The 26,827-nt window shown below is 45.4% G+C and overlaps 1 protein-coding gene across 20 annotated transcripts in view; it reads left to right on the plus strand.

Annotated features, from left to right (window-relative positions):
- The first annotated feature begins 162 nt into the window (after positions 1–162).
- LOC122162706 overlaps positions 163–26,827 on the plus strand; it is a 70,488-nt gene continuing 43,823 nt past the window's right edge. For 8 of the 20 annotated variants that reach the window (XR_006169650.1, XR_006169658.1, XR_006169649.1 and 5 more), the window contains exons 1-5: positions 163–4,696; positions 4,878–5,010; positions 13,199–13,453; positions 15,271–15,375; positions 15,985–16,183. Coding sequence is in view for 4 of the 20 variants with exons in the window: in XM_042823270.1 (XP_042679204.1) it covers positions 4,584–4,696; positions 4,878–5,010; positions 15,985–16,052 (314 nt within the window). In the remaining 16 variants the exon portion in view is untranslated. Of the gene's footprint in view, positions 4,697–4,877; positions 5,011–12,518; positions 12,606–13,198; positions 13,454–15,270; positions 15,376–15,984; positions 16,184–26,827 lie in introns of those variants that run through there. The other 12 variants (XR_006169655.1, XR_006169648.1, XM_042823269.1 and 9 more) reach the window with 9 other exon arrangements.

Consider the following 26,827-nt stretch of genomic DNA (forward strand, 5'->3'; position numbering starts at 1 on the left):
ATTTTCCGAATTCAAAGGCATTTATAAAGTCTTTGTTCTCATGCATCTTCATTCACTGGCACAGGTTGCCCAAGGAGGCTGTGGATGCCCCATCCCTGCAGGCATTCAAGGCCAGGCTGGATGTGGCTCTGGGCAGCCTGGGCTGCTGGTTGGCGACCTGCACACAGCAGAGTTGGAACTGGATGAGCTCTGTGCTCCTTTGCAACCCAGGCCATTCTATGATTGTATAATCTTCTCTGGGAAGGGGGTGAATGCCTCCCACTGTTTGGGAAAATGAGCCCCTTGAAGTTTGCTTTGTGTGTACTCTTGTCCTGCTTTCATCAAATGTACTTGGTGCTGCAGGCAGCTGTGTGTGGTGTTCTCTACCTGCAGGGCTGTCTCCAGGAAGGTTTTCTTACACAAGCAGCGAGAACAGCAGAAACAGCCAGAGTACTGCAGGTACTTGCATTTCTGTCAAAAGGACCACAAAATTAGAGCCTTACTCCTGGGTATGGTTGTGATTTAAATGCTCAACTTCCAGTCTCTCCAAAACATTGTGCAGATATGGACATTTTTATTAAATTGTTGCAGTACAACACTGACAGGATGCAAGAGCAGCAGAGCCAGCGAATGAAGTGTGCAAAGCAGTGCAAGGCAGCAGAGAAAGCTCAGTTGCAGCTCGTTACACTGCTGCTAATGATTGGGTAACCACTGCAAAATCAATGATGTTGCCACCTTCTGCAGCCTTCTGCTGCTGGAAATGGGGCTGTTGGTGCTAACTGTATTAAGGAGTGAAAAACAATTATGAAGTTTCTACTTGGAATAAAAAACCTCGTTTGGCATTGGAGGGTGAGCACCATGTAACGCAGCAAGCTGCAGCCTTGTTGGCAGCAGAACTGCATTCCTGTGAATAGGTGCACATCTCTGATTCAGGACAGTGCCGTGGGAGGTGGGGAAAACAAACCAGGTGAGAGGCTTTCTCCTTCAGGGTGTGCTGGCACAGATATAATTGACGTGCCCTCGGGTTTCTGATAGCCTGAGCCTGCCAGTAAATAGCTGCTGTGAGGAATGGTTCATAATAATGGGCCAGCTGAAATATTTCCCAGTGCTCATACCCACTTTCTCATACAGGAGAACAATAGCTAATCCTGCAGTGTTTCCTGACTTAATGGGCATCTGCCCTTAAGCAGCATCCTGTGCTGATAATTAAATCTGGAAGTAAGCAAACTTTATGTCAAATGATGGAGACTTAAACAATTGAAAAACAAAGGAATGGTCCTGAGTGACGTATGCTGTGTATAATCAGAATAAAGAAATCTATCGTATTTTGTATTCTAGTTCCATCTTAAAATCATCTCCCTTGCTTGCCTAAGGCTAAACTTGAATATTGCTACTTCAGGGTGACACACCGAGGATTCGATCTGAGCAGGAAAGAAATAAAAATGAGAGAAGCTGGTGGTGCACGTTAGGAAGTTGACATGAAACCATATGACTAATTTTAGTTTTAAAATATTTATTTTCCTTCTCTTTTAACCTGACTTGAGCCTTCCTACACAAAGCTAAGAGAGGTTGTGACCTAGCACAGCATGGGTCCGCTTATTTTAAGGTGGAAAAAGTCGTTAGCTGTGTCCTGTGGAGACCTTGTGTTGAGGAAGGCAGATGAGGAGCCTGCAGATGGGTTTGGCTGTGTGCTGCTTCCATCCTTGCTTCTTGGAGCACTGGGGCTGCTTTGTGGGGCAGCCATGGCTCTGTGGGGTGGCTGGGGATGGGCTGGGATGCAGCTGAAAGAAAGCATTTGTTACAAAACTTGCATGAAGGACAAGGTTCTCATGGCCCAAGCTTGAAGAAAAAGCAGGTGCCCCAATCTGTTGAATCGTCTGGTTATTGCTGCCTCCTGTTGTGTTGTGGAAGGAATTGAGAGTAAAATGCTGGTTTTGCTGACTCATCTTGGGAAGCCTTTCAGCTATTTTGATTTCCTTGCAGCAGTTGAGCATCCTGTGTTGAAATATCATAAGGTGAGTTGATGCAGAATGCAGAGTGTCTGAGGGTCCCGGGGGGGGTGGGGAGGATGCTCACCTGCCTGGGGCCAGAGGAGCCCAGGGGGAGCAGAGCAGCATTCTGTTTTGAGGATGGTGTCCCAATGCAATGAATGGTTCTGTGCTGTTTTGGCAATCTTTGTCTGCTCATAAGCGTTATGAAGCTTTTGAGAATGTCTCATAGGAGTCGTTTCTGCAGATTTTTCTAGGTTAAGCTTTTATGTACGAACCTTACAATAGAAAAGTATGCTTAAAGAAAACGTTCCAACGCTTTAAAGGTTTGCACCAAAGTACTGTTATTCACAAGCACATGAGATCGTGTTCGATAGGCTGAGTATTGCCAGCTTGAGAACATCACGCTGCTTCTCTCGTCTCAAGGAAGGGCTGTAAGGACATGCAAGGACCCTCTGCGTGCTGCTGGGCTGCCCCTGCAGAAACAGACCTGCTGGGAATGGAGATGGGCCCGGCCACGTTCCGTCAGGCGCTGTGCGGTGCTCCGCCGCTGCTGAGCTTGAGTGGAGGTGAGAAGAACCCTAATAGAATTTTCTTGTGGCTCTCATGGCTTGCTCTCACAGCAGAGATTTCAAAGTGAATTTCATTAAGTATCTCTACTGGATACGTAGCAGTAAACATATAAAGCAGTGCTGTTATTCTGAGCTGGAACTTGTCTTACTCTGTAGCTCTGGTAACGGCTCTGCTTCGTGCCAGACTTAATTTCAAACAGCAGAAACTTTCATTTCCAGAATTAAAACCCCAGAAGACACAGAAGTGTGGTGTCTGTTGATGTGCCGATTATTTCAAGGTCAGGCGAGCGATCACTAATTGTGCCACTGTCACTGCGGTAATAATTTCATCTTGAAGTGAGGTTTCTTCACATACCTCTCAGAGCAGAATACAGAATCCAGTTGCTGATTTCTCCAGAGCCCCTCATTCACTCTGCATGCAGGGCACTCATGCCTGAGCCATCGTGGTCCTGTAGGTCCATGCGCACAGAACTGGGCTGGGGACCCTGCTTCTTGTTGGCAGCTGTTGGGAACCACCATAGGAGTTGAACCATAGGATTTCAAATGAACCTGAAATTGAAAACCAGTTTTTGAAATAATATTGAGTTCAGCTCTTCGCACTTACTGCTAAGGAGAAAGTGCTCTTGGCGTGGTGTTATTGAATTGTGACAAAATGCATGTTGAGGTTGGAAAACAACAGAATAGGGCTGAGTTTATGTTGATTTACTGCTTTTCACATCAGTGGGAAACGCTTCAATGTTAACATTTATTCAAAAGGTTTTTGCCAAGACTTTGAGCCTCATACATTAATAAGAGGCTGTAACAAGGACATCAAGATACACAATGTGTTTTTCATAAATGAAATCGTTGGCTTCCTTAACTGAAACTTTAATATGTGCAATGTATAACTGCAGTGCCTTACAGGGATTTCTTAACAAGAGCATTTTGGAGCAGCCACTAAAAAGCAGCAATCAGTAATAACAATGAGGGCATTAGCACTCAGACCAGAGTAAAAGCATCATTAGAGTGCAAGTTCTAAGGTACCCTACTTAAAATTTCCCTCATTACATGTGCAATTAGGGAATAAACAATAAAGCAGTGATTATTTTCCTGTGATTTCTTATCCTGACTACCTTTTAAAAGTGTAATTAATGTGAAGTGGGATGAGCTGAAGTGTGGTGAGCAGCTCTCCTCTAGAGCAATGGATGGATGGATCACTTCTTGCGCCTACCTGGCAGGGGCCTCTGCTCCTGGTGGTGGCAGAGCAACCTTTGTGCCTTTTGTTGTACCAGATAAGATGTTAATTAAGATAGTGCTCACCCAAGGGCTGATTTTAATATATATACACTGCTATTGGCGTATACATTTTGTAATCCATCATTCTGGCTTCATCTGGTTTATTTTAGGTATTGATTCGGCACAAACAGAAATTGGGGAGAAAATGCACTATGGCACCAGAATCGTTTCAGCAAGAATAAGTGGTATAAATGAGTGAAACGTGGTTCCTCTGTGCAGTAGGGTGTTTTGTTTCCCTGGAAGGGAATAATTAAACTTCAAGAAGGAAATACCTGGGTGGATTAACTTTTTCCTGAATGACAGTATTTGTAGAGGGGCGTTGAGGAGAAACACATCAGCATAGCAGTGCTCCTAGCAGTGAGCTGCCAGCAGGTATGGGAGAGAAAAGTCTTATTCTTTTTGCCTGTATTGTATTGCTGGGATTGACATCAGCTGGAGAGCATCTGGAATAGAAGAGGACAGGGATAACAGTAATTGTGCTGCATCTTGCAGGTGTTTTGGGAAGAAATCCACTTTGGAAGTAGTGCTTTAATGAAAAACTTTACCATAAACCCTGAGATATGAAAATTGATGGAAATGTGAACTCAAAAAAAAACATTTTTTTTTTTTTTAAAGCTGTTTAAAACTGTTAGTTTGAGTTAGTGTAAGAGAACTGTTCTGTCATGGCCTGAGTTGATGATTGATCACCTGGTGCAGGGGGTGGCTGGCCCAGGAAGCACGGGGGCATGCAATTCACCTCTGCTTCCCACCGGACTGGGGGGGACCCTTAATGAGCTCCCTGGGCTCACATAAAGGCTCACCCCTGGAAGGAGAAGGTCTGCTGGGTGAAGGCTGCTTCCTGAGAAGGAGCGTTCTGTTGCTAGAGGCCTGCTTGCCAGTCAGGTGAGTTAACTTTTTTCCTACATATGGTTATTGTTATTCCTAACAAACTTTGCCTGCTGTTGCAAAAAATGTATCAGAAGCAATTTTACTGCTTCCAAGGGCCAACAGATGGCTAGGTATTTCATTAACTCTGAGATTGGGCCTTGCAGATCTTGTCTAAGAACCTTTTTCTCGTCTATAGGAAAAAGAGGTTTCAGAGCATTCAGCATCTCCCCTGTGAGACACCTGTATGTGGTACCCGAGCAGCAAGGTGCCCACGTCTGCTTGGAGCTGCCCTGTGCCTGCAGTGTGCTGCCTGCACTGCCTTCACTTGGGTAGGTAATTTTGTAGTGATGGAGAAATGTGATTTCGTTGCAGATAACGGGACACGTTTATTTTTCCAACTAGTCATGTTTCTGTGAGATTTTTATCTGGTAATTGTGCTTGTCTGTGGTGTGCAGATTATTGCACCTGAGCCTGCTTAGCTCATGATGTCAGTCAGGATTGCTGTGCTAGGAGATGTGATTGACATGCTGGGTTCTTAGGGATCACCTTCAGCAAACCCAGCACCTGCAGCAGAGAAGTAGGGGCTGTGAAGCAGATACGAGTCTATGAGTGCATTGTAACCATGGCACTGTGGGGATGTGGGGCAGCTGTGTGGCCAGGCTGCAGTGAGGCTCTGTTCTGTGGCTCTGTGTTAGGTACACAGCTGCATCTGAATCTCCACAGGGTAATATGTTAAACCTCCTCCCTAACCTCTAAAGTGCGGAATGAGAACAGTGGAGAAGGAGCAAACAATTAAAGGCAAGACAAAAATACCTACTTGTCACAGGGAGGGTTCAATACTTTGTTTCTCTGCTAAAGGGGAAAAAGAAAAAAAAAAAAAAAAAGAGGGATATAAGCTCAGGTAGTAACTTTAAATTAGCTTAACTTGCTGATACCTTAAGGCTGAGGATTAGTGAATTTAATTATGGGAGCCAGGAAACGCATTAAGATAGCATTAGGCCTTAAACTGAGCCCCACGAGGGAATGAAATTAAAGTTGGTTTGTGCTCCCTCTCTATGCCATCCTGTCTGTGCAATGCTGCAGCCCTTCCTGCTCTGCCAGCACTTTGTGTTGGCTGTTCTGTGCTTCTGGTGAGCACATGAGCACCTGCAGCAGCCTTGCAAGGCACTGGGGTGCTTTATGTTGGGTGGATCTGATGCTTGTTGGGCACGGACAGGAGGTCAGCCATAGAGGCACCCAGTGGCCCAGACTCTGCCCAGGGTGCTGCCCTCCTTCGTGGACATTCCTCTGCTTTGCTGCAGCTCCAGCAGGGAGCGTTGAGGCCTTTTGATGCCATGCAGGTGGCTGTTAGTCTGGTGCCAAGTTAGTTCCTGCTTTGCTTTCACCTTCCTGCTCTATGGAGTCTATTATTCATCGCGGACTCTTCTCCCATTCACTGCTGTGGAGCTGTACACCCCTCGCCTCCTGTTCTTAACATGGAAGCAATACCTTGCCAGGGAGTGCAAGATTGTGTTGAAAAAGGAAAACAATTTACTTGTCTCAGGTTATGTCATTCTTTCTTTTGGTTTTGGGTTGGTTTTTCTTTTTAGTATTCACTATATATCTTTCATCTGATAAAAATGCAGTAGCCTTTAAATAAAAAACCCTGCTGTTCTGATGTATTGTGTGCTCTGCTGCAATCCGAAGGAGCTGAGAACGTTAAACCTGCAAATACAGAAGAGTTTTGAGGGATAAAAGAGGTTTGAGTCCTTGAGCCCTCGAAAAGCCAAAGAGCATCAGAGGAGAGCACAGCTGTGTTTGTCACTGGGATGCACACCTGAGGCTTATCACTGCCATGTGAGGGTTGGCTCCATGCTGAGCACAACAGCAAGGTCCCATCCAGCTGAGCTGCTCTGCTCCACTGCTGGAGAATAATCGATGCACTCTGGCCATTTGGACTTCTCTAGGAAAGAAACATAGATAACGAAACAAATGACTGTTATTTGTATCACAGTTGAATCAGCAGTGTCACACAGATGACTCTGGGTTCACATATTTAATTATAGTAAAAATGTAGAGAATAACAGACTGAAACAAAAAAAACGCTGCTGCTTTCTGCAGTTTTATGGCTTTATCTGGTGCGTTTAGCAGCCCCATAATCCATGCTGTGGTCTCGGCTGTATGTCAGTTGATACATTCCTTGTTTTATGGATCACTGGAAGATAATTCTGTTGTTTTCCATTGGACCTGTAGTAAATATATGTCAGGATTTTTCCGGTGCTGCATACTCCAGTTTCCAGCTGCTGTATTAATTTCTGTCAAGTACTTTGGCTTCATGCTTGTTCCAGAGATGGTCTGTTTTCTTGCTGGGTTAAATCGTTAATCCAGATCCTATTTTTTCCAAACTAAAAGAAATTATTTGAAATGTGCATTCGAGAGTATTTTCCTCGTGTCTTTTCTATCCCTTCTAAAAGAAAAGAAGCAGCCCTCTTGCAGTGCCTCAGAGCTGATGCAGTGCGTTTGCTTTAAATGCACACATGTGCTTTGTAGCTTTTAAGGCTTGTGACAAAGCACAGCATTGAGCTGCAGAGCCGCAGCAGAGTCAGTCTGCAGAAGAGAGCTGTGCACTCCAATCCCAGCCCTGTATTTGATAAATCTGATATTTTTGGCTTGAGGTAAAAAGGCATTTGGGGCTGATTTGGGAATTTAAGATACTTCACCTTGATGATGTGCCAACGCATTGCCTGTATGGTGTAGCTCAGGTAGCTCATGGTTCTACCTGGAGCTCCTGAGCTGTATGCAGCAGCATGAACACCCTCACAGTGCTACATTGCTGTGTTTTTAACATGCAAAAATCCTAGCAACACAGCTAATAGTTCACCTATTAGCAGCTGTGCTGTGCAGGTGCCAGCCCTCCATCAGCAGTGGCACGCTCACATCCTGCTGAGTTCCTCTTGGGATCTTTCTCAGTCACGAATGTTGCTGTTGTGTTCTGTTTTGGATGGGTTGCTGTCTCGTTTTGTTGTTCTGTACATCTCTGACACAGCCAGGATGGCTGTTTCAGGACTTTATTTTCGCTGCGTGTTTTGGAAGTCTGCTGGTTAAAAGCCTGGAAAATGAGGTTTATTTCAATGTCACGGAAATGCAGACAAAATGGGAAGCTGTTTGAGATTCTCCTAATTGAGCTCTTTCCAATTCACTGAGAAGAAGTTGGTGCCAATTGCTCTATAAATAGTAATTCTGCTTAATAACAGCAAGTTTCTGATTGAACCTACAGGTACATTGCCCATGACCATCACCCCCATTTTATCAGCCTGGGCACCTATCGGGATGCTATGGCAAGGCAGCCTGCAACGTGTTTTCTCCTGCTGTCTTGTAACCAGGGGCCTGAGGTCACGTGCAGCAGAGATTCACTGTCTGCCTGCAGCAGTCTTTGTGCTGCTGTCCCCTTGCTGCACACTGCCAACCCATGCCAACATCCAGAGAAGTGTGGGTGCCCATCCATGGAGGTGCCCAAAGCAGCCTGATCTGCTGGGAGCACCCAGCCTGTGGCAGGGCTTGGAACTCAGTGACCTTGAAAGTCCCTTCCAATGCAAGCCGTTCTGTGAACCCATGAGGAGCTGCTGGCACTCTGGGCTGTGCACTCTGTGCTCCCTGAGCTCCTGCAGCCCCAGGGGCAGAGCGCAGCCCGGCTGCAGGTGGTAATGCTGCAGTGCTGAGCCCAACGGCCACCGCCAAGAGGCCTTGCCAAGAGTGCTGACTTGTTTGTCTGTCTTCACGCGGGGTCTGCATGCATACTAAGTAGTTCCTCTATGAAAAATCCTTGAATTCCAAAGCTGCTATTCACAGTAATTGCACTTTAAGAGGAAAGAAGGGCATTGCAGTTTTGTTCCTTACAGTGCTCTCTGCACAGTGTCTTCTATAACACCTAAATAAAGCTCAGGCACTTGCCTTGCTTTGTAGTCATGCTTTCCCCTGGTAATATATTTTTTTTTTTTGAGACATGAAAACATTATGACATTAAAGGCATCCTCAGTCTGTGCAGGTTCTGTACAAAAATGGAAGGGTGATCAGAGGCAGAGAAAGGTAACACTTTGAACGAGGGACTTTTCAGCTGCTTGGTGTCACCAGGGACAGCAGGACAGCTGCTTGGGCTGGTATGGAAAAGCTGATGCTGTGCCCCCTGCACCAACACCTGCACAGCACAGCCCACGTTCTTCCCCTGGATTGCAGGTCACTGATAATATACTGCTAAGCCTTTCTTGCTGTAGTTGAAGGTGGTTATTTATTGATCTGCTCTTGGCAGCTGGTAAAATGCCAGCTTTCAGCATTAGCTACTGGCCTCGTTTTATTTAAACCTTGTAAAATTTCATCATTTCTCTTCAGCAGCGAGAATGTGTAAATGTTTCTCCTGGAATAGTTTAGAATAAGGCTTTTGACCTTCTTCTGCTCTAAACCTTAACAACACTCTTACGGTTTCAAAAAAGAATCATGAGAAGTTCCCTCTGGTGCCCTTCCTGTGGCCTTCTGGGTTGGTGGCCAATCTGTAGCAGGGCTGTCTTGAAGGGAGCGTGGTGACATTGGGAGCAAAAATTAATAATTACTACCAGCTCAGACCAAATCTTTGGTTTTGAGATTTCTTTTTTTGTTTGTTTGTTTTGTGATTTATTTTTATTTTTGTAGTGGCAACAAAACATCCCTGTATCCTTAGACAGCAAAGTGTGAAGTTTGTTGTTTGGAATACCTGCGTGCTGATGGCTCTTGCAGTGCGAGAGAAGGTGCAGGAAAACATCTGGCTGGGGGTTGCTATTTTGACACAGGAGTGTTGGAGAGCACTGCTGGGTTTCTTTGTACTACCTGCAGAAATGGAGACAGATGGGGCAAGAATTGCAGAGCCTATTAAAAATCAACCTTCCTGTGTTATTAATATTCTTTTCCACATGTAGATCTCTCTGTAGTGATAAAAGGAACGTTTACAGACTGTTGTAATGAAATATCCTGACTGCTGTTACTATGAGTAGGCTCATTCTGTAAGTAGGCCATTCCATGATTCATTTATAAGGAGTTTCTTGAGTCAACTCCAGGAGTGTCACTTCTGATGGACAGTGCATTTACCCATTACTCTTTGAGAATATTCTGTGGACTGTTAAATTTGTTGTCATTCCAAGTCATCCATCTGTTCGGCATCTATTTTCCTATTATTTGACCCACGTTACCTTTTTGGATCCATTCATAGGCTTGCAGAGTGTTCCAGCATAGCTGCACAGTGCTCCCAAGGAAGGCTGGGCACCCCAAGTGATACCCAGTGCAGGTCCTGCTGAGAGCTGAACTGGTGGGATGCACTCATCCACATCCCTGCTGTGAGATAGTGAGATATGGTGCTAAATTCCATTCAGTAATTGCCCTAATGAGTGTTGGAGGTGAGTTGCAATTGCCATTCCAGTGTAATTCAGCTTCCACGCGTGGCAGCTCCTCATAGAACAACAGGTTCTGTGCACCTTCTTCTGTCTTGTGATGCTACACGTTTCTCTTGGTGAGGCTGATTGTCGATTTGATTTGGGTTTTGCTGCTGAGAAGTGCCATGCTTTGATAGCATGGAACAGCCTTCGGAGCAGATTGTGGAGTAGTTTTTTTTTCTGCTTTATTTTTATTTCAAGTTTGCTGGGCGTTTTGCTTGTCTCTAGATCCTGCAGTACTGCAGAAAAGGCACTGGGTCTCTGTGTACAAAACAGAGGCACCAGGCCTAACGCTGGCCTTTCCATTGCTCACACTTATGGTAAGAACCAGATAGATCCCGAGAGAAGAGGTAGTGTAATATACAACAGCAGATTTCAGCAGGGTCTAAGCAGATGGAAGCAGGAAATGAGGAGCAGTGACAAACATGACACGCCTTGTATTCTTTGCAATAAATTCATCTGAATGCTGAGTTGCTGTGTATATGTGCAAAATCTGTCTCCCTCTAATTTTAGGGCTGCGATTTATTTTATTTGGCATCTATATAGCCGTTGGCTTGTCCCCTATGGCTGTAGGCATAAAAAAATACTTTTTGCAGTTTGTTTGCTGTTGTGTATTTCTTTGCAGCAATTAAGTGTTTTAATTCTTTTTTTTTTTTTCCTCCTAACAGTTGTTTCTGCTTTTAATTCTCTTGTGTCTGACCCGTGTGCCTTTGCTGCAAATGTTACCACTGCTGTGCATTGGCAAGGAAAGTTTCACTGGTGCCATGGAGGGGAGGATGAAAGCTCAGGCTTTGCTTTGGTGCTGTTTTGTGACAGCAGCATGGCTGCACGCAGGGATGGTGAGCAGTGGTGAGGTCAGAGCACTGCCCAGGTTCCATTCCCAGGCTGTAGCACCAGGCCTTCAGACCCAGTGCCCTCCAAAACCGATTATGGTTATTTTGTGGCATCCAGAGCTGCTTGTTAAGAATAAAACTATTGAAATTCAGTAGCGCTAATCAAGAGCCAAGTAACTCTGTGCAGTAAGTTATGAGCAGTGAAAGGTGAGAATTATGAAGAAAAGTCATGGTCCAGGAAGAAACCCCAACATAATGGGAATTGAAAGTAATGCTGAGAGCTGGCTGTGTGTAGTTACTCAAGCAGGGAGTAGGGAATGTGGTTGTTCTTGAAAGAATTTGTGTTAGGGGAGCCTACTGATGTACTGCTATACGGACTGCACAGAGAGGTTGTGGATACCCCATCATAGAATCTGGGAATGGCCTGGGTTGCAAAGGATGCTCATCCAGTTCCAACCCCCTGCTGTGTGCAGGTCACCAACCAGCAGCCCAGGCTGCCCAGAGCCACATCCAGCCTGGCCTTGAATGCCTGCAGGGATGGGGCATCCACAGCCTCCTTGGGCAACCTGTTCCAGTGCCTCACCACCCTCTGGGGGAAAAACTTTCTCCTAAGATCCAACCTAAGCCTCCCCTGTCTCAGTTTAAAACCATTGCCCCTTGTTCTATCACTAAGGCCATGCTGGATGTGGCTCTGAGCAGCCTGATCTAGTGGTTTGCAACCCTGCCTGTGGCAGTGGATTGAAACTAGATGACCTTTAAGGTCCTGTCCAATCCAGGCCATTCTACATTTCACCCAGGTACAGCTGCTGAGGAACAGGCTGAGCCCACACTTACTGCTGCTGATGGGACTCAGCCTGAAAGGCTCTGCTGGGAGATGGGTGCAGCACAAGCCTGGCATCCCACCAGAGTCCCGGGGTGCTCATGGGGCATCCCTGCATGTGCAAGGTCTGTGAGGGTGCTGAGAAGGACTTGTGTGGAGCTGGAAAGCCAGGAATCCAAAACAAGAATTTGGGGCATGTTCGGAGGTGTGGTTCAGCCCCATCATCAGAGGTCATCAGGGCTTGTTGTGACAAACCTGAGTGTCAGGATCTCCATGCTCTACATATGGGTATGTAGCAGGAAATACCAGTGACAAAGCAGCACAGTTTACTCAGTCAGCTAATTCCACCTTCCATTAGAACAAAGTGAAGAATGCTGCAGATTGGGAGCATGCTTTCATAGCAATCAGTACTTAAATTATTTTTCTCCTTACACCACCTGTTCTGGCAGCTAACAACAATACAGAATTTTATATTGTGTTATTACTTGAAAATGGAAACAAATGAAACAAGGCTGCGTGGCAGTCATTGCCATTCTGTGCTCTCCGTTCTCCCATGGCAGGTCTCTATTAGCCATCATCACCAGCAGTGCAGGCAGGGCTGCTGCTTCTCATGCTGGTGGGCAAACGTTTGCATTGTAGCTCATTGACTCCAGGAAATCATAGTAGAATTGAGACTGCTTATTGCTGTGACTATTTGCTTACTTTAAGTTTGCAGGGACTGATTGAATCTGCAGATGAAGAGCCCAATATTTTCAGTACAAGTATTGGATTCATCAATCTTCAGTTCATCCCTTTGTTAAAATTTCACGCTCTGTGAAGAAAAGACTGTAGATGAGGTAACCAAAATGTAGAACAACTTGTTTGATCATCGCTCCCACTGATTTTCCTAGCGCTGAATTATCCTGGCTTAGGCAGTGCATGTGCTCTGTTGTGTACAGTGCAGCCTCACTGGCTGGTGATCCTGCAGGTAGGATGTGGGGTTACTGTCAGCAGAATTTTGAGTAGGAGCACGAAATGGATTCTCACTTCCAGAAATCAAACTAGTTCCTTACACCTGGGGGCTGCTGGAGGTCATTCCGTGGGTTCAATTGCAATAATGACAGGTTTCATTGCAACACATGGCCTTGCTGTGGCAGCCTTGGCATGGATGCATGCTGAACGGCTACTGTTTGTTACTGCATCCCTTCCTGGCATCAGTGTCCCTAAGGACAGCAGCACAGCAAATTCTTGTTGAGCATAAGTGTAAATTAGAAGCAAATCCTTGATGACTATGTGATGATTCTAGCAGGCTTTAGTGTATATTAAAGACTGAGCTCACAGGGCTATTAATATCAATTAAATCAGTAACCAACACCAAAGAGGATTTTATTTCAATTCCCAGGTAACTTAGAGAAACAATATTGATTTTTTTTTTTTTTTTTTTTTCCAGTGGCCACGACCTGCCCGTTGTGTTCAGAGCATTTTTTCCTACTTTGCTGAAATCCTTCACCTTATCCAGAACTCCTCAGTCACTGACGTGCTTTATTTTGTGTGGGTTCGTGGTGTATGTTAAATGTCAGAAGAACTGTTTAAATAGAGCACCGTGATGATGTAAGATTTGGTGCTTGCTGGACCAATTGTTTCATGCTGAGTGATTCTGGATCTCTGCAGAATCCATTCTGAGTGATGGGCTCAGAAAAACGAGGTAGGAAATAAGCAGAGGAACAGTAGTGTGTTTGGTGTTTGGGGTGAAGTACTGTTAAGAAGTGTATTTTAACATGGAAAAAGAGGAATTTTCAATAGTGCCTTAATGTGCTTTTGGAGAAAACAGAATAACAAAATAATTCATTCGCTTGTATTTTTTAATTTGTAAATCAAATAGGAGTTACAAAGCATAAAATCGTGAGAATGCTGGTTACATTCTCCCTGTTTACCAGTTGACAGTGCTGATTTGGCCATTGTTCAGTATGACTTAAGAAATATAAATTTGGATGTGTTTCAGATGTTTTGGGCACTGCTTGCTTAATGTGAATAATATGCCTCAGGAAAACTTGCAGTCCGCTGATTTAAGCTTAGAATCCGAGCAAGCCATCCAACAGAACCACAAGAATTAGATTTAGAAACAATTTTGCTGCACGCTCCCAATCAACCTTTTTCTTAGAAAATGGTCTAATTAAGAACAAAAATAGCCATTACAAAATCATGTTCCATTGCCATTTCCTTTTGCTTCCTCACTCAGCTTTGCTGGAAAACAAAACCTCGTTCTGCCAGCACTGAGCACCAGGGCTGGTGCTGCCCTTATGTGAGGTTTGTGCTCCTTGTGCTGCTGCAGCTTCGCAGAGCTGTTTGTTCTGCAGCCACTTAGTGTACGACCTTGAGCAAGGCAGCAAGGGCTAAATTTTTCAGGAAGTGGTCTTTAATTAGGCGAATTTCTGTTCACTGCTGTATGCCTTGGGGCTGCTTGAAGCGGGATGCTGGAAAAATGCATTTATTGGGCCTTGCTTGTCTGAGAAGTCAGAATTGCATGAATAAAGAAAATGCTGTGACCTTGGCTGCTTGCTTTAGAAGCAGTACAAATCAGTGTGTGGTAGTGAACCTGTGGTGGTGTTGCAGAGTGGTGGGGCTGGTTGGAAGGACGTGGCTGAGGAGCTGAGAGCTGCCATGTGCTCACTCCCAGGCTCTCTTAGTACTCAGCAGCTCCTGGTTGTCCTTTGGTTCCCCACCAAATGCACCCTGAGTGCAGGAAGCACAAGTCCTATCTGTAGATGTGTTGGCTGAGCCCCACCTCCTTGAGCTGCCTCATTGCAGGGTGCAGTCCCACCACCTGTCCATGTCTGTGTCCATCTCCTGCTGGGACTATGGACCCACACTCAAAGCATGCCAGTGAGTGGGGAGCACCATCTCCTGCTGGCAGCCACGATGTGCTGCTCTTCATTAAGCACGTCCCCCAAATCTGTGCCCTCAGAGCATGTGGTCACTTACAATGTTTGGTACAGTCAGTGGCTGCTGCATCTTATTCTTCCTCATCTCTGGAGCAGTTGGATAGGCAGAGGGTTCTGAAATAGGCAAGAAGTGGCTCTCTTTGTTAGTTCTAATCTGTGTAATGGTTGGTATGCTTCATAAATAAAGGGATATGCCTGCAACTTTCTAGGTCCTCTGCAGGCAGAAAGCTGGAAGGTCATTCCGTACAAGTTTGCTGTTTTCTGAAAGCTAGAGCCTAAAATGGCAAGTCCTGATGTGACAAGACAAATACCAGCAGAAGAAAACAAATGAAAGAAAATACCCCAAATATTTGTACTGTTTCCATGACTTTAAATTATATATTTAAAAAAAAAAAATCTCTCATTCTACCTGGCTGCCATGGAGCAGCTGTGCCAGCAGCCATCAGCCCACTGGTGCATGTGGTTTGATGGAGAGCACTCATTGGAAATGTGTAACTGACTGCTGCCAGGGAACTTCTCACAGGCTTTACCTGATGGGGGTCACTCATGTGAGTCTGCTGTCCTTTTTTTATGTGTGTAGAAGCTTCCAGTTCTGGACAACCTTTTGGAAAAGTCCTGGAGAGCCGAATACAGCTGCAAAGCCTGTGGCAGGCTATTTAAAGACATAATAGAGCATGGCACAAAAGTAAGACCTTTCTCTGGGCTCTCTAATGCAATTATATAGCAAGTATGTAACTTTATCAGGACTATTGTTGAGCTTTCAAAAATTCTATAGAAAAGTTGGTATTTTCTGCTCCTTTAATAGCAGGTCGGTGTGTGCATGTGGCTGCCAGTTTTATTGGCAGCTTTATTAACTTCCTTGCTGCCACAGCAAGAGCTGAGAAACAGGACTTGTTTCTCTCCATTTCAGACTGTTTTTTTCCCTGGTTTTGCTTCTTCACTTCAAGCTGCACTGTCCCAGAATCCCAGCTGGAGCCAGCACCCTATTGCACTAAGTGCTATACGTTAAAGGAGCAGTGTGTAATGTAGTAAATAATGCTACAGGTGTGGATAAAACTGTAGCCTTTTCCTTTTTTCCTCCGCTGTTTGGTCTATTGCATGTGTATTCTGTGTCTGTCTGATGAGGAAACATTTAGATCTGATTCGTCAGATTTGTCAAGGTAAAGGTGATCCTAATGTGAAATAGAAAGTCTCACTGATTTCTTGAGGCTGCTCGTTAGTGAAAGAGAAGCATTGATATGCAGTAATGAATTGAATTCATAATGTAGTAAACATGCATATGTTGTTTTTCCAGGTGAGTTCAAAGATTGTCACTGCAATATCATCACGGCAAACACTTCTCAGGAGTTCTTACTTCACCACGTGAGTTAACCAGATGTATTACCAGCAAAGTCCTGGGGATGCCAGCAGTGTGGGGTGTGATTTCCAGTGTAGCATTGAAGAGAGGTTTCAAGAAGGCATGTGCTGGCAGGGAGGAGGCCGACCAGCCAGAGGTAAAATGATTAATAAATAATTTTTATGTAAGAAAAGAAGCATTTCTGAAATGTCAGTAGCTACTACATAAATACACGTGCCATTATTTGACACTGCAGTGATAAATCCATGCTGTGTGACAGAATTATGGTCTGAGCAATGAGTTGTGATGTCATGGAACAGAAGTTGGACCAGTCATTAGAAGATGAAAGCGGATGGAGTGCTTTTACGGTCAGAGGAGAAGGCAGGAGTTGTACGCAGGGCTTTCTGGCCTCCAGAATCCTTGTCCATAACCATACTAAGAGTGCTGCATGCTGGACATGCTTTCTCCTTCATGCTGATGTTATGTACAGCCTCCGGTCAGCGCGAGTCAGAAATAAGGGGAGATGCCTTCTCAGCTGGTCACATAAATACTTCATTGCTGAGAAATTACATCATTCAGCTTATATTTGGAGTAAGGCGTTCAAAAATTCTGTGTCACCCAAAATGTTGAATTTGCTTCAGTTTTCTTGTCAGTGAGTACATGTGAGGTAACCATTTGCTTTCTGTGGCAATATTGATTGCTGTAAATAATAACACTCCAAGCAGATGAAAACTTTTGCTCCAAAAAGAAATACTCAGAGCAGCCAAAGGGAAAGAAAGCCATCAGCAAGCTCAGGGCAGCAGTTACCAGTGGAATCTCCAAACAGGTTGGAAAAGTAAGGCTTACTGACTGGTAGCGATGGGTGTCTTAGCATTGTCAGCAGCTATTGCTTCATTCCTTAGGACCACATGTGGTGATAAGGCATGAATTTAAATCCGGTTCTGGAAAACACAATTGGTGCCCATGTGGCACAGTGTGACACAGAAGTCAGCCAGGGTAGGTAAGGATCTTGTGCTGGCCATGTGTACGTTCATCTTCTCTAGTGCCCAGTGCCCATGTATGCAGATTCTGCTCAAGTTAGTTATGTTCTCTGGGATCAGCGGCCACTGGAGTCAGTAGTTACTCATTCTTCTCTTTTGACAAGGATGTATAATCTTTTTGTTACCGGCATTATGTGTCTGGAGCATGCAAATTCATCTTTTGACAAGCGTGGCAGTGCTTGTAAATAGCACTTACACGAGTGCTTGTATGTCTGACTGTGGGTCATCCAGAAGCAAAGAACTTGCAAGGGTGTTGTTTCTGTCTAACAAAACCTTATTTATTGTAGTGGCAAAGTATGAGGGAAAGTCAGTGCTGGCAAATTCCTCTGTTTTCTTAAAACTGCATTAATTTCTTTCTTCCCACTCCTTCACCTTTGTAACCACAACCTTCCTGCCTAGCATGGAAGCACCTCTCTCCAGGACCAGGTTACAAGGCACAGAGGACTGCTTCCATGCATTTGAGGGATGTTCTACCCTAGGCTTTCCGTGGAGCAAGAGCTGCAGGGCACCGTGTGCCATTCTGCCCTCTGCACCTCCATAAGCAGCCAAAGGTCTCTGATCAATGAGCGGGTTCTGTGTGCTCCTCTGCTCCTGCTGGGACACAGCAGTGGCTGGAGGGGATGGATGGTGGGGAAGCTGTCCAGCTTGTGGATGGGGAGCTGAGGATAAACCTGCTCCCAAATCGGGTACCTTCGTTTTCTCACCAGAACTGAGAGTTCACGCTAAATAAGCAGTCAGTGTCCTTAGGGTGATTTTAATGATCCTGCATAGCTAACCAAGGCTGTCAGCAAACTGGGATTTCTGCTCCAGGGTGAGATGTTTCGGGCTGGAGATTGTTGCTGGCAGTGCTGGCAGAGGCTGTGGTTTTCAGGCCTGGGCTGTGGAAGTGCTTCCTGAGCTATTCATCTCTGCCCTGCGCACAGAAGCCATGTTTGGGGATCTGTCTGCCTCTTTCAGGGCACCGGCTGAACTGCAAAGAGCATAAAAGCTTCCCTTCACTTTTCTCTGGTGCCACCGCAGTAGCTGGCAGCCGAGTGAATGTGTGAGTGTGTGTGTGAGGGCAGCTGGGCACAGAGGGCCAATTCACAGCCTCGCCAGCCCCTGCTCTGCTTTGTTGGAGAGCCAGGGCCTGCCCAGGAGAGGACAGATTTCCTGGCTCCTTCCCCTCTCCAGCTGCACCGCGCAGAACCTGTTAACATGCATTGATGTGCCACTGCGGATAGGCCAGATGCAGGGCAGAAAAGCACGAGGAAGCCCACACTGACATCACTTGTGGGCTCATCTCACAGCTTTTAGCAACTTCTCCCAAATCAATTGCTCCCCAAACTTTTCCATCTCCATCCAGAAGCACGCGTCAGCTGGAGCTCTGAGTCTGCAGTCGTGTCCCCTGCTGTATGTGTGGCACTGGAGCCTGTTTCTGCTTTCTCGTGCAGCTTTGGCCAACTGCTGCCGGTTTCCTTTGGCACGGACAGGCACTGTGATCCTCAGCTGGGAGCCTTTCATTTGGGATTGCAAACTTTGGAGAGAAGGCACTGAAAGAGTTCAGTGTAAAATTAAAAGCCTGCTTGGAGAGATTTCTGATGCTGACCGATTAACAGCAACAATCTCTTTGCTTTCAGTGCTTAATGGGATGCATTAATTAAGCAAGGGATGAGTGTGGATGGGAAAATGGAGTGTAATTGTGGGAATCAGCCTTAGCTCTCAAAGTGTGCAGGCTGTCCCTTGGTTTGTGAAGAACATTCTTTCGTAGACACCTTAGGCTCTGCTTTCCAAAATATAAAAAGGCCTTTGCATTCTGAAAGCACCAATGGTTCTGTTAATTTTTTTTCTATGAACCAATTTCATCTGCTGAGCAGCAGCACACAGCCCTCACCCTGCACCCGTTTCATTACTGACTGCTGCTACCTGCTCTGAGAAGTCAGTATACAGTTCTGATTTTTTTTATGTGGACACGAACATGGCCGTGGTATCGTTGTGGATGAGTGCTGAAATGAGCGTGTTATTGTCAGGGCTTTTTGACAAATGTCATTTTGAAAGCATTTCTGGGAGGGTTTGTTGTTTTTTGGTGTTTTTTTTTTTGGAGTTATTGTTTCTCTTCTGTTCTGACAGTTGGCAAACATCAAAAAAGATCTGCTAAGGAGACAGATGCTGACTTAGTGGGTACACAGTTTGAATGACAAACCAAGATCAACAGATCATTATTTTTCACAGCAAGCAAAGAAGAGCTGAGAGAAATGGCTCATCTTGGTGCCAACCTGTGCCAGAAACATCTCTCATATTCCAAAATGCCACACAACAGGAGAGGCTCTGCGTTGCACCGTTTTGGGGTTTTGCTCTGTTTGATTGCAATTATGTTCTTTTTCCATTTGGGCCACTACCAGTTGGCTCAAAGCACTGCCATTGCAAAAAGGAGACTGATCACCTCATCTGCTCCGATTCCAATCAGAGGTAATCAGTTGTTGTATGTGGATTCAGTTAATAACAGTGGTAATTCCACATAACAGTCGTTTTATACTTCTGTGTGCAGCTTCTGAGGTTTGAGTGCTGCTGGATTGATAAACTCAGCATATTTTTCTGCAAGTCACTGGAACAGGCTGCCCAAGGAGGCCGTGGATGCCCTGGAGGCATTCAAGGCCGGGCTGGATGTGGCTCTGGGCAGCCTGGGCTGCTGGTTGGTGACCTGCACACAGCAGGAGGTGGAAACTTGATGATCATTGCTGTCCTTTTCAACCCAGGCTGTTCTGTGACTCTATCAAGTCCTGCACTTGTGCACAGCAGCAGATGATTTGCCCAACGCCTTTCCTGTCCTGGTCCTGGAAGGTTTCTTTGAGCAGCACAGCCGTGTAACAGAACGTGAGTGCGATGTGCCAAGCCATTGGGAAGCCTGTGTATTCTTTTACACTTTGAACACAGCAGTAGTACTGGTTAGGCTATAATTACTTGTCTGCTTGTGCTAAACTAAAGGATTGTTGTGTTACTTAAAAAGCCGAGTTTTCAAATGCAGGTGATTAATTGCATAACCTGCTCTATTGGTCCCTCAGATGGAATCTGATCACTGGGATCCCACCTGTGGTTAAGGGATCTCCCACATATGTGGCCATGTGCTGCTGCAGGCTGTGGCCGTGTGAATCCAACTGATGCTGCAGAAGGTCCCCATTTTTCCTCGATCTCTTCTTGCTTTTATTCTTTTTGTAACTACGTGACAATTTAAGTCTCCTTAGTGTGAGCCAATAATGGTGTGAGCTAGCTAGGCTAGCCCCAGTCACTGTGAAGGCAAACAGGCAGGTCAGCCCTTGTCTTCTGGCTGGAGCAGAGAAATGTCCTCACTGTGTTCTCGTTACTGTCAGTAGGCAGTGGAGTGCAAGCAGGCGACCAACCAGGGTGATCTCAGGTTGTTGCTTCTGAGTCACGGCAGTCATTTTCAGCTCAATGTTTCTTGAGCACCAGAAGGTTCTAAATGGTGGATTGAAACTTCTGAGCAGCTCCCATTGTGGGTGTGCTTGCTCCCAAGTTAGAAATGCGGGTTACAGGCCAAGTGCTCTGTTGTGACTCTGACAGATGCATCTTTCTCTTTCACTATTAGCTATAAAAAAAAGAAAAAAAATTACAAAAAGGCAAAACTGGTGCTGCCCTCCCTCCTTTGCTGGGATCAGCACAGGCTGACACAAGCCCGCCTCTGTTACTTCTGAACCTGTTGTTTTCTCTGGTAGGGCAGCATCTTTGAGCATAACTGCATCTGCTGAAAGTAGAGAATAAACCAGTTTGCTCTCATTGTCTGTGTGTGACTCTGGGATGTGAGAGGAGCAGGCTGTGGGAGGAGGGCAGCTCTGCTCCTTTGGCCCCGAGTGCCTCCATGGGGAGTTCTGGTGATGAATTGACAACCTGTGAAATCATGACGTCTGCACCCAATCACACCGCTGACCTTCCTGCATCTTTCCCACTGCCTGCTGCTCAAATTTCAGCATGGAAGAGAGTAAGTGGAGTTGGTTGCTGGGGCTGGAAATGGCTTTCTGCAAGTAAAGGCAGCTCCAAAACTGTGCTGTGTATGGAGAGCACAGCCTTTGTTTTGAAGTACTGCAAGGCAGTACAGGATTTCAGGAGAGGTGTTGTTTTGCCATTCCTGGGCTACTGTAAAGAAGATGGAGAAAGCACTGTTTTTCTGGGAGACAAATACTGTATGTTTCAAAATGAGAAGGAATTCCTAATGCAAAATGAAGAGACGGCTTCAAAATGGTGCTGTAGGAAGAAGATGTTTTCTGGGCGTTTAATTATGGGGCTGATCTGAATGGGAACATCCAAGTCTGTTTTGATGTGATGATTGCAAACAAAGCTAATGCAGTTTGCAGAGGCGTCAGTCAGAGTCGATGGGAATTTGTTTCCCTCAGTCATAAAACTGCACCAGGCGCCGCAATTAAAACCTTTTTTTCTGTGACTTGCTGGTACGTCAGGCATCAGCACGAGGTTAGCAGAATTCTAAGTTATCTTGTTCAGAATTCAGTAGGAATTTCTGTGCTATGAAGACGTGCTGGTAGTTTCACAGCAGATCTTCCTTATGAATATGTACACCAAAGTGCCTCAGCATGCGCGGTGCAAACCATTACGTGCACAGATGCATGTTTGTTTTAATCTCCTCGAATGCAAATGTAACTCTGCTCTTCTTGCTGTTGACTCTGCTCCCATCAAGCTCTACGCCATCGACTGCATTACTTTACTAGATGTGTGCTGGGAACATGGATGCCATAAGGTGTGTTTTCCTCATTCCTCTCTGAGATTTCTTGCCTTTAGTGGCCTCTGGTTTTCCCTGTGTTAAGCATTTTGAATTTTTGTTCCTTCTCATGGCCTCCCATGACAAGACATAGGAGTGTCTCAGTCTGTTTTCCTCTAACCACTGAGGGAAGACAGAAATGAGAAGAAATCGTTCTCCAAGTTATTCACCCACTGTGGTGTGAAGGTTGAGGGTTTTCAGTGTGGGAGGGTGCTGAAGACCTGAGTACTAGTAAAGAAAACAAGGTTTTTTTCCTCATTAATTTCTCCATGTATCTCTTATTTAGGGAAAGATGAGCAAAAACCATAGACACACCAGCTGTGCTTTTGCTCAGATCAGGGAGATGTCAAATGAGATGGCAATGAAGGAATAAAATGGTTTAAAAGAAGTGCAGCTCCTGGTGAGACATCATGGCACAGAGGAGGAATGGGCTGGGGAGCATCTGGAAAAACGGGGATCCACAAATGATTGAATGCCACAGTGATCTTAAAGAATTGCTTATCAGCTTGGTGAGTTAGTGCTTTGTTCAGACAGCTTGGGAGTTGGAGAGGGAAACTGGGGCATTGGGGAGGAGTAAGTATGCAATTCCTGCTTCTGTCAGAGCAACGACGGGGCAGGTGTGTAAGTCTGCCCTGGAAATGCTTGAGCAGACCCTCTCCAGGGCCTGGCTTAGTTCTCAGAAGAGCTCAGAGGGGTTTCTTGCTCAGCATTGGGTAAGGGAAGTGCAGGTGGGGCTCTTAAAGCACGGATGGAAGACGTCCACTGTGTAATTTCTAATGGCTTCTTTCAGATTTGAGATTCTTTGTCCCCAAATCAGTAATTACAAGAAATTGCAAGTCTGATGCTAGGACACAGATCCTGAGTAACCCTAAGGCAGCATAACTCCATTGAGCTCAAGGACTGCAGCATCTTTTCTTCTGTTCTTGAACATGGATGAACAGATTGCCTTACGCAGCCGTGGTATAACAGGGGTTAATCATTATTCAAGTGCTGCTGTGCCTAATGTTTGTTGGCATTTAATTGAAACAAAGCCTAGGAAAGTGAAAACGAGAGTAGGAGATTTCCTAAATCAGTGTGTCTGAGTGGGGGAGAATTTAATTTCTATATTGGAAATTGCAAGTTTGACTCGAGCTGAGTTAAGCTTTCCTTCCTATTTGTATCAGAATGGATCAGTTTCTAATTCGTATAAATTAATTCCTTTATTTAAAAAGAAGAACTGGGGGGGAGATGCTTTGTTATCATTTTTCTGTAAGTTGTTCTTTTCCCATCTGTTATTTTTAATATAGTTTTTATGCATTTGAAAGTAAACACACTTTTTCCTGCACAACATTCCTCCTGCTGCTCCAGCGTCCCAATGTAAGTTACAATACATGCTACACTCCAGTAGAAAAGCATCACTTTTTTTTTCTCCCAACAATTACCAAAGGTTACACCAGGTGCAAAGGCATTAGTTGATTTAATGTTTTGGAACCATTCAAGAGAAAGTGCACTTGTCACTTTCCAAACTGCCCAATGCTGCCTTTGCCTCCAGCGAAACAAAAGAGGGTTTTGTTTGCGCTGCAGAAGAGTTTGCTCGTGAGCTGTTGCCACTTAATTGTTGACATTGTACCTTTGTATTGCTCTTAGTTCAAGGATCATAAACTTGGTCAGGTTGATTACTTACCAATTAATCTCAAATGGATTTCACCGTCTAATCTAATTACTTACATTTCTGTTCTGTGCTGCTGTTACACCTCTTGTAAGGCTTTCAGCAAACTCAATACTGACAATGTACAAGGATGCTGAGGCTTGGCATTTATAAATGTCAGGAATCACACGTGCTCGTTTCAGTTTGGTCTTTGTTTCTGGCTGTCCCAGTTACAGACGAGCCCCATCTAGGTGGTGTCCCTGTCTGAGCTGTTACATCTTGATCATAGCTGTCTTACGGGGCAGTCACGTTCTGGTCTGCCAGTCCCATTCTATTATCTTCTAGTGAAGAAAAAAAAAAAGCTGCCTAATACCCTAATGATAGGCTCATGAAATTATGAAGCGTGTCGTGCTGCGTAGTGGAAGATAATAGCTATGCCAGTAACAGCAGCAGAACTTGTAAGCATTTATTATTGGAAAGCACGAGAATATTTTAAACACAGCTTCGGAACGGGTGGGTGAGCAGCCAGGACTGAGCCTCTGTGAGAGGCGGCTTTGTGTGCTCTGCTGGGTGCTGCAGGCTGCTCCAAGGAGGCCGAGGGAAGTGGTACCTTCTCCTTTTTTAATGACAAATATCTTAATTTGTGTTTCTATCTCTCTCCCTATGCCTCTGCTTATTAGAGCAAATCTGCGAGTCTCAGGGAGGCGGTGTTGAAGAGGAAGGTGGAGATCACATTGAGTGACACAGGAGTGGTTGCACGTGTGGGTTGGTGGCTGGTCCAGATGAACTTAGCTGTCATTCCTTAGCCTTAATGATGCTGTGAAAGAAGCCATTGGCCAATTTTTCCTTAATTAGTATCAATAATTACTTTGTAATTTCATCTGTACCACTCAGCATGCTAGGCTTGGACTTGCTCATGTCCTGCTGCAGTGGGCAGAGCTGTGTGGAGGAGGGTGTCCAGGTCCAAGGGGCAGAGAGCTGTCTGAGAAATCAGCTCCTGTGTGTCAGACTAATGCAGTAAGGGAAGATGGCAAAAAAATAATTGCGTTCTCTTTGTTAATGAAAGATCACTTCAAGTCACTGATGGCTTCACCAGCTTAATTACTTTGCAGCGGCGGCAGTCAGAGCCCTTGGTTCGAGGTCTGAAATAGCAGGTGTGTGTAGATATTCTGCAGTGAACAAGGCTGTTGTGTGCAATGGCAGTTCAGGGGTGTGGAGGTGCACGTGGAGAAGTGCAGGAAAAAGAGATGAGGTGCTTGGTGAAGGGCAGGGACATCTCCCAACCCAACAAGTGCTGTGTGCATGGATGTGTGCTTGTTCTGTGTGAAAGTTGCTGTGTTCAGCTATGTGCACGTTCTGCAGGGGATCCAGCAGACAATAAAACATATACAGTGATTCAATAGAACCCAGAGGGAACAGGTAATGTGATGCAAAAATTGGGCCCAGCCAATCTATAGTGAGGATTTATAAGGCAGACAGCGATTGATGAGTAAAATGGTTATCTCCCACTTCTATGTGCAAGATGAAGAAAATGTCCAAAGAGGTCCCCACAAGGGTGATAAAAGCATTTTTGAGTTTTGTGAAGGAAAGTGAATGTTTGCTTTGGGGAGTAAAGGAACAGAGGAGTGGTCCTGGCTTTGTCCTTGAGAGTTTTGTATGGGATAACACTGTGCTGCACCATATGTGAGCATGTGACACGAAAGTTACCAGGATGCCCCTAGAGACCTGTGAAGCAGGGCTGATTTCAGTGCTCTCTTGGATTAGTGCTTCTTGGCTGAGTCAGGCCCTGCATTTTTCCCTGGTTATTTCAAAGGCTTGGGTCAATAGCAAATTAATCAACATCTCAGAGCAGTGTGTTGGTAAGGGCCAACTCATCATAACCTGCTGTCCAAACAGCAGTTCTGTCGACATCTGACTTTTGAGTACTTCTTAAGTTCAAATGCATATTTTGTGATAATATGGAAAAACTGCTGCTATTCAGTCGTTGACCCAAAATCTTTGTGGAACATGGAGTTCTCACTTTATGTTAGCTTTTCTTTTTTTGGTTTCCCATTTAGAGCTGCAAGACGTGGTGCAGAGCAGTAGAAGTGTGTGGTTACCTTCAAGATTACATTCAAAGGACCGAGGGGATCTGTCCTGTGCTGGCACATCACACTCTGCCCTGTCCTGACTTCCTTGCTGGCAGCAAGATGCCAACAGCCATGCTGGGTGCTGCGTCACAGGGTTTTATCACTTTAGGATCATCATTTCTGTGGTGTGCCTTGCCAGGCTACGCATTTCTGTATCGTCTGACTTGTAATTATATCCCCTCCGTGAAACAGTTTTCTGATAAACTGGAAGGACTTATTCATCTGCTTCTGCTGAACTATGTATAGAACTGAGCCGCCGCCGTGATTTGTACCCTTGTAGTTGTTTATTATTCCTTCCTGGGAGTCTCAATGCCTGTTGGAGAAATCTGTGGTGTGGGATGGTGTCGTGGCAGTAGTGAAGAGCTGGGTTCAAAGTGGGAGGCAGCCATTCCAGAACGTTTTTATTTTTAGATCCTCCTTTCCTCAGTCTTGGATGCTGCCTCTCTGCCCTCCTTCAGTCTGATTGCTGCCAAGCTGTGCGAGACAACTTCAGACTGACATCCAGCCACAGCTTGAAATGCGCCTTGAAATCTGTTTTAATTAGATACGAGCCATAATAATTTAATTACAGATCCACCCACTAAATTGTCTGTTTTGAATTTTAGCAGCCACGTTGTATACAGAAACAAAATGTTTGGAGCAGTTCCCTCTGATTCCTAGCAAGGGCATTGAAGCTAGGAGTGCAACAGCAGTGTGCTCTGCTTGTTTTACGTCTGGCTTGCTTGTCACCACACAGTGTGTAGCATCTCAGAGTAGGGGACAGTGGAGCTGTGCAGGGTCTGGAGCACTGGTCTAACGGGGAGCAGCTGAGGGGGCTGGAGTGCTTCAGTCTGGAGAAGAGGAGTTCAGGGGAGGCCTCATCTCTCTCTATAGCTGCCTGAGCAGAGGTTGTGGCAAGAGGGAGATCAGCCTCTGCTCCTGGCTAACAGCAATAGGATGAGAGGGGTTGACCACGCTTTGCACCAAGGCAGATTCCAGGTGGGATATTAGGAACAGCATCTTCTCCAGAGAGCTGTCAGGTGCTGGCATGGGCTGCTCAGGGGGTGGTGGGGGCACCGTCCCTGAAGGTGTTCAAGAAACATGGAGATGTGACCTGAGGGATGTGGGCAGTGGGTATGGTAGGGGTGGGCTGGGCTTGGAGATCTTGGAGGTCTTTTCAAACCTCTGTGGTTCTGTGGTCTACATAGAATATTCCAAGTTGGAGGAGACCCACAAGGCAGCTGGAACTTAGCTGCCTGCT

Source organism: Centrocercus urophasianus, unplaced genomic scaffold (assembly GCF_019232065.1).
Source record: "Centrocercus urophasianus isolate 14NV4802_14NV808 unplaced genomic scaffold, USGS_Curo_1.0 seq_22, whole genome shotgun sequence".
NCBI classification, from domain to species: domain Eukaryota; kingdom Metazoa; phylum Chordata; class Aves; order Galliformes; family Phasianidae; genus Centrocercus; species Centrocercus urophasianus.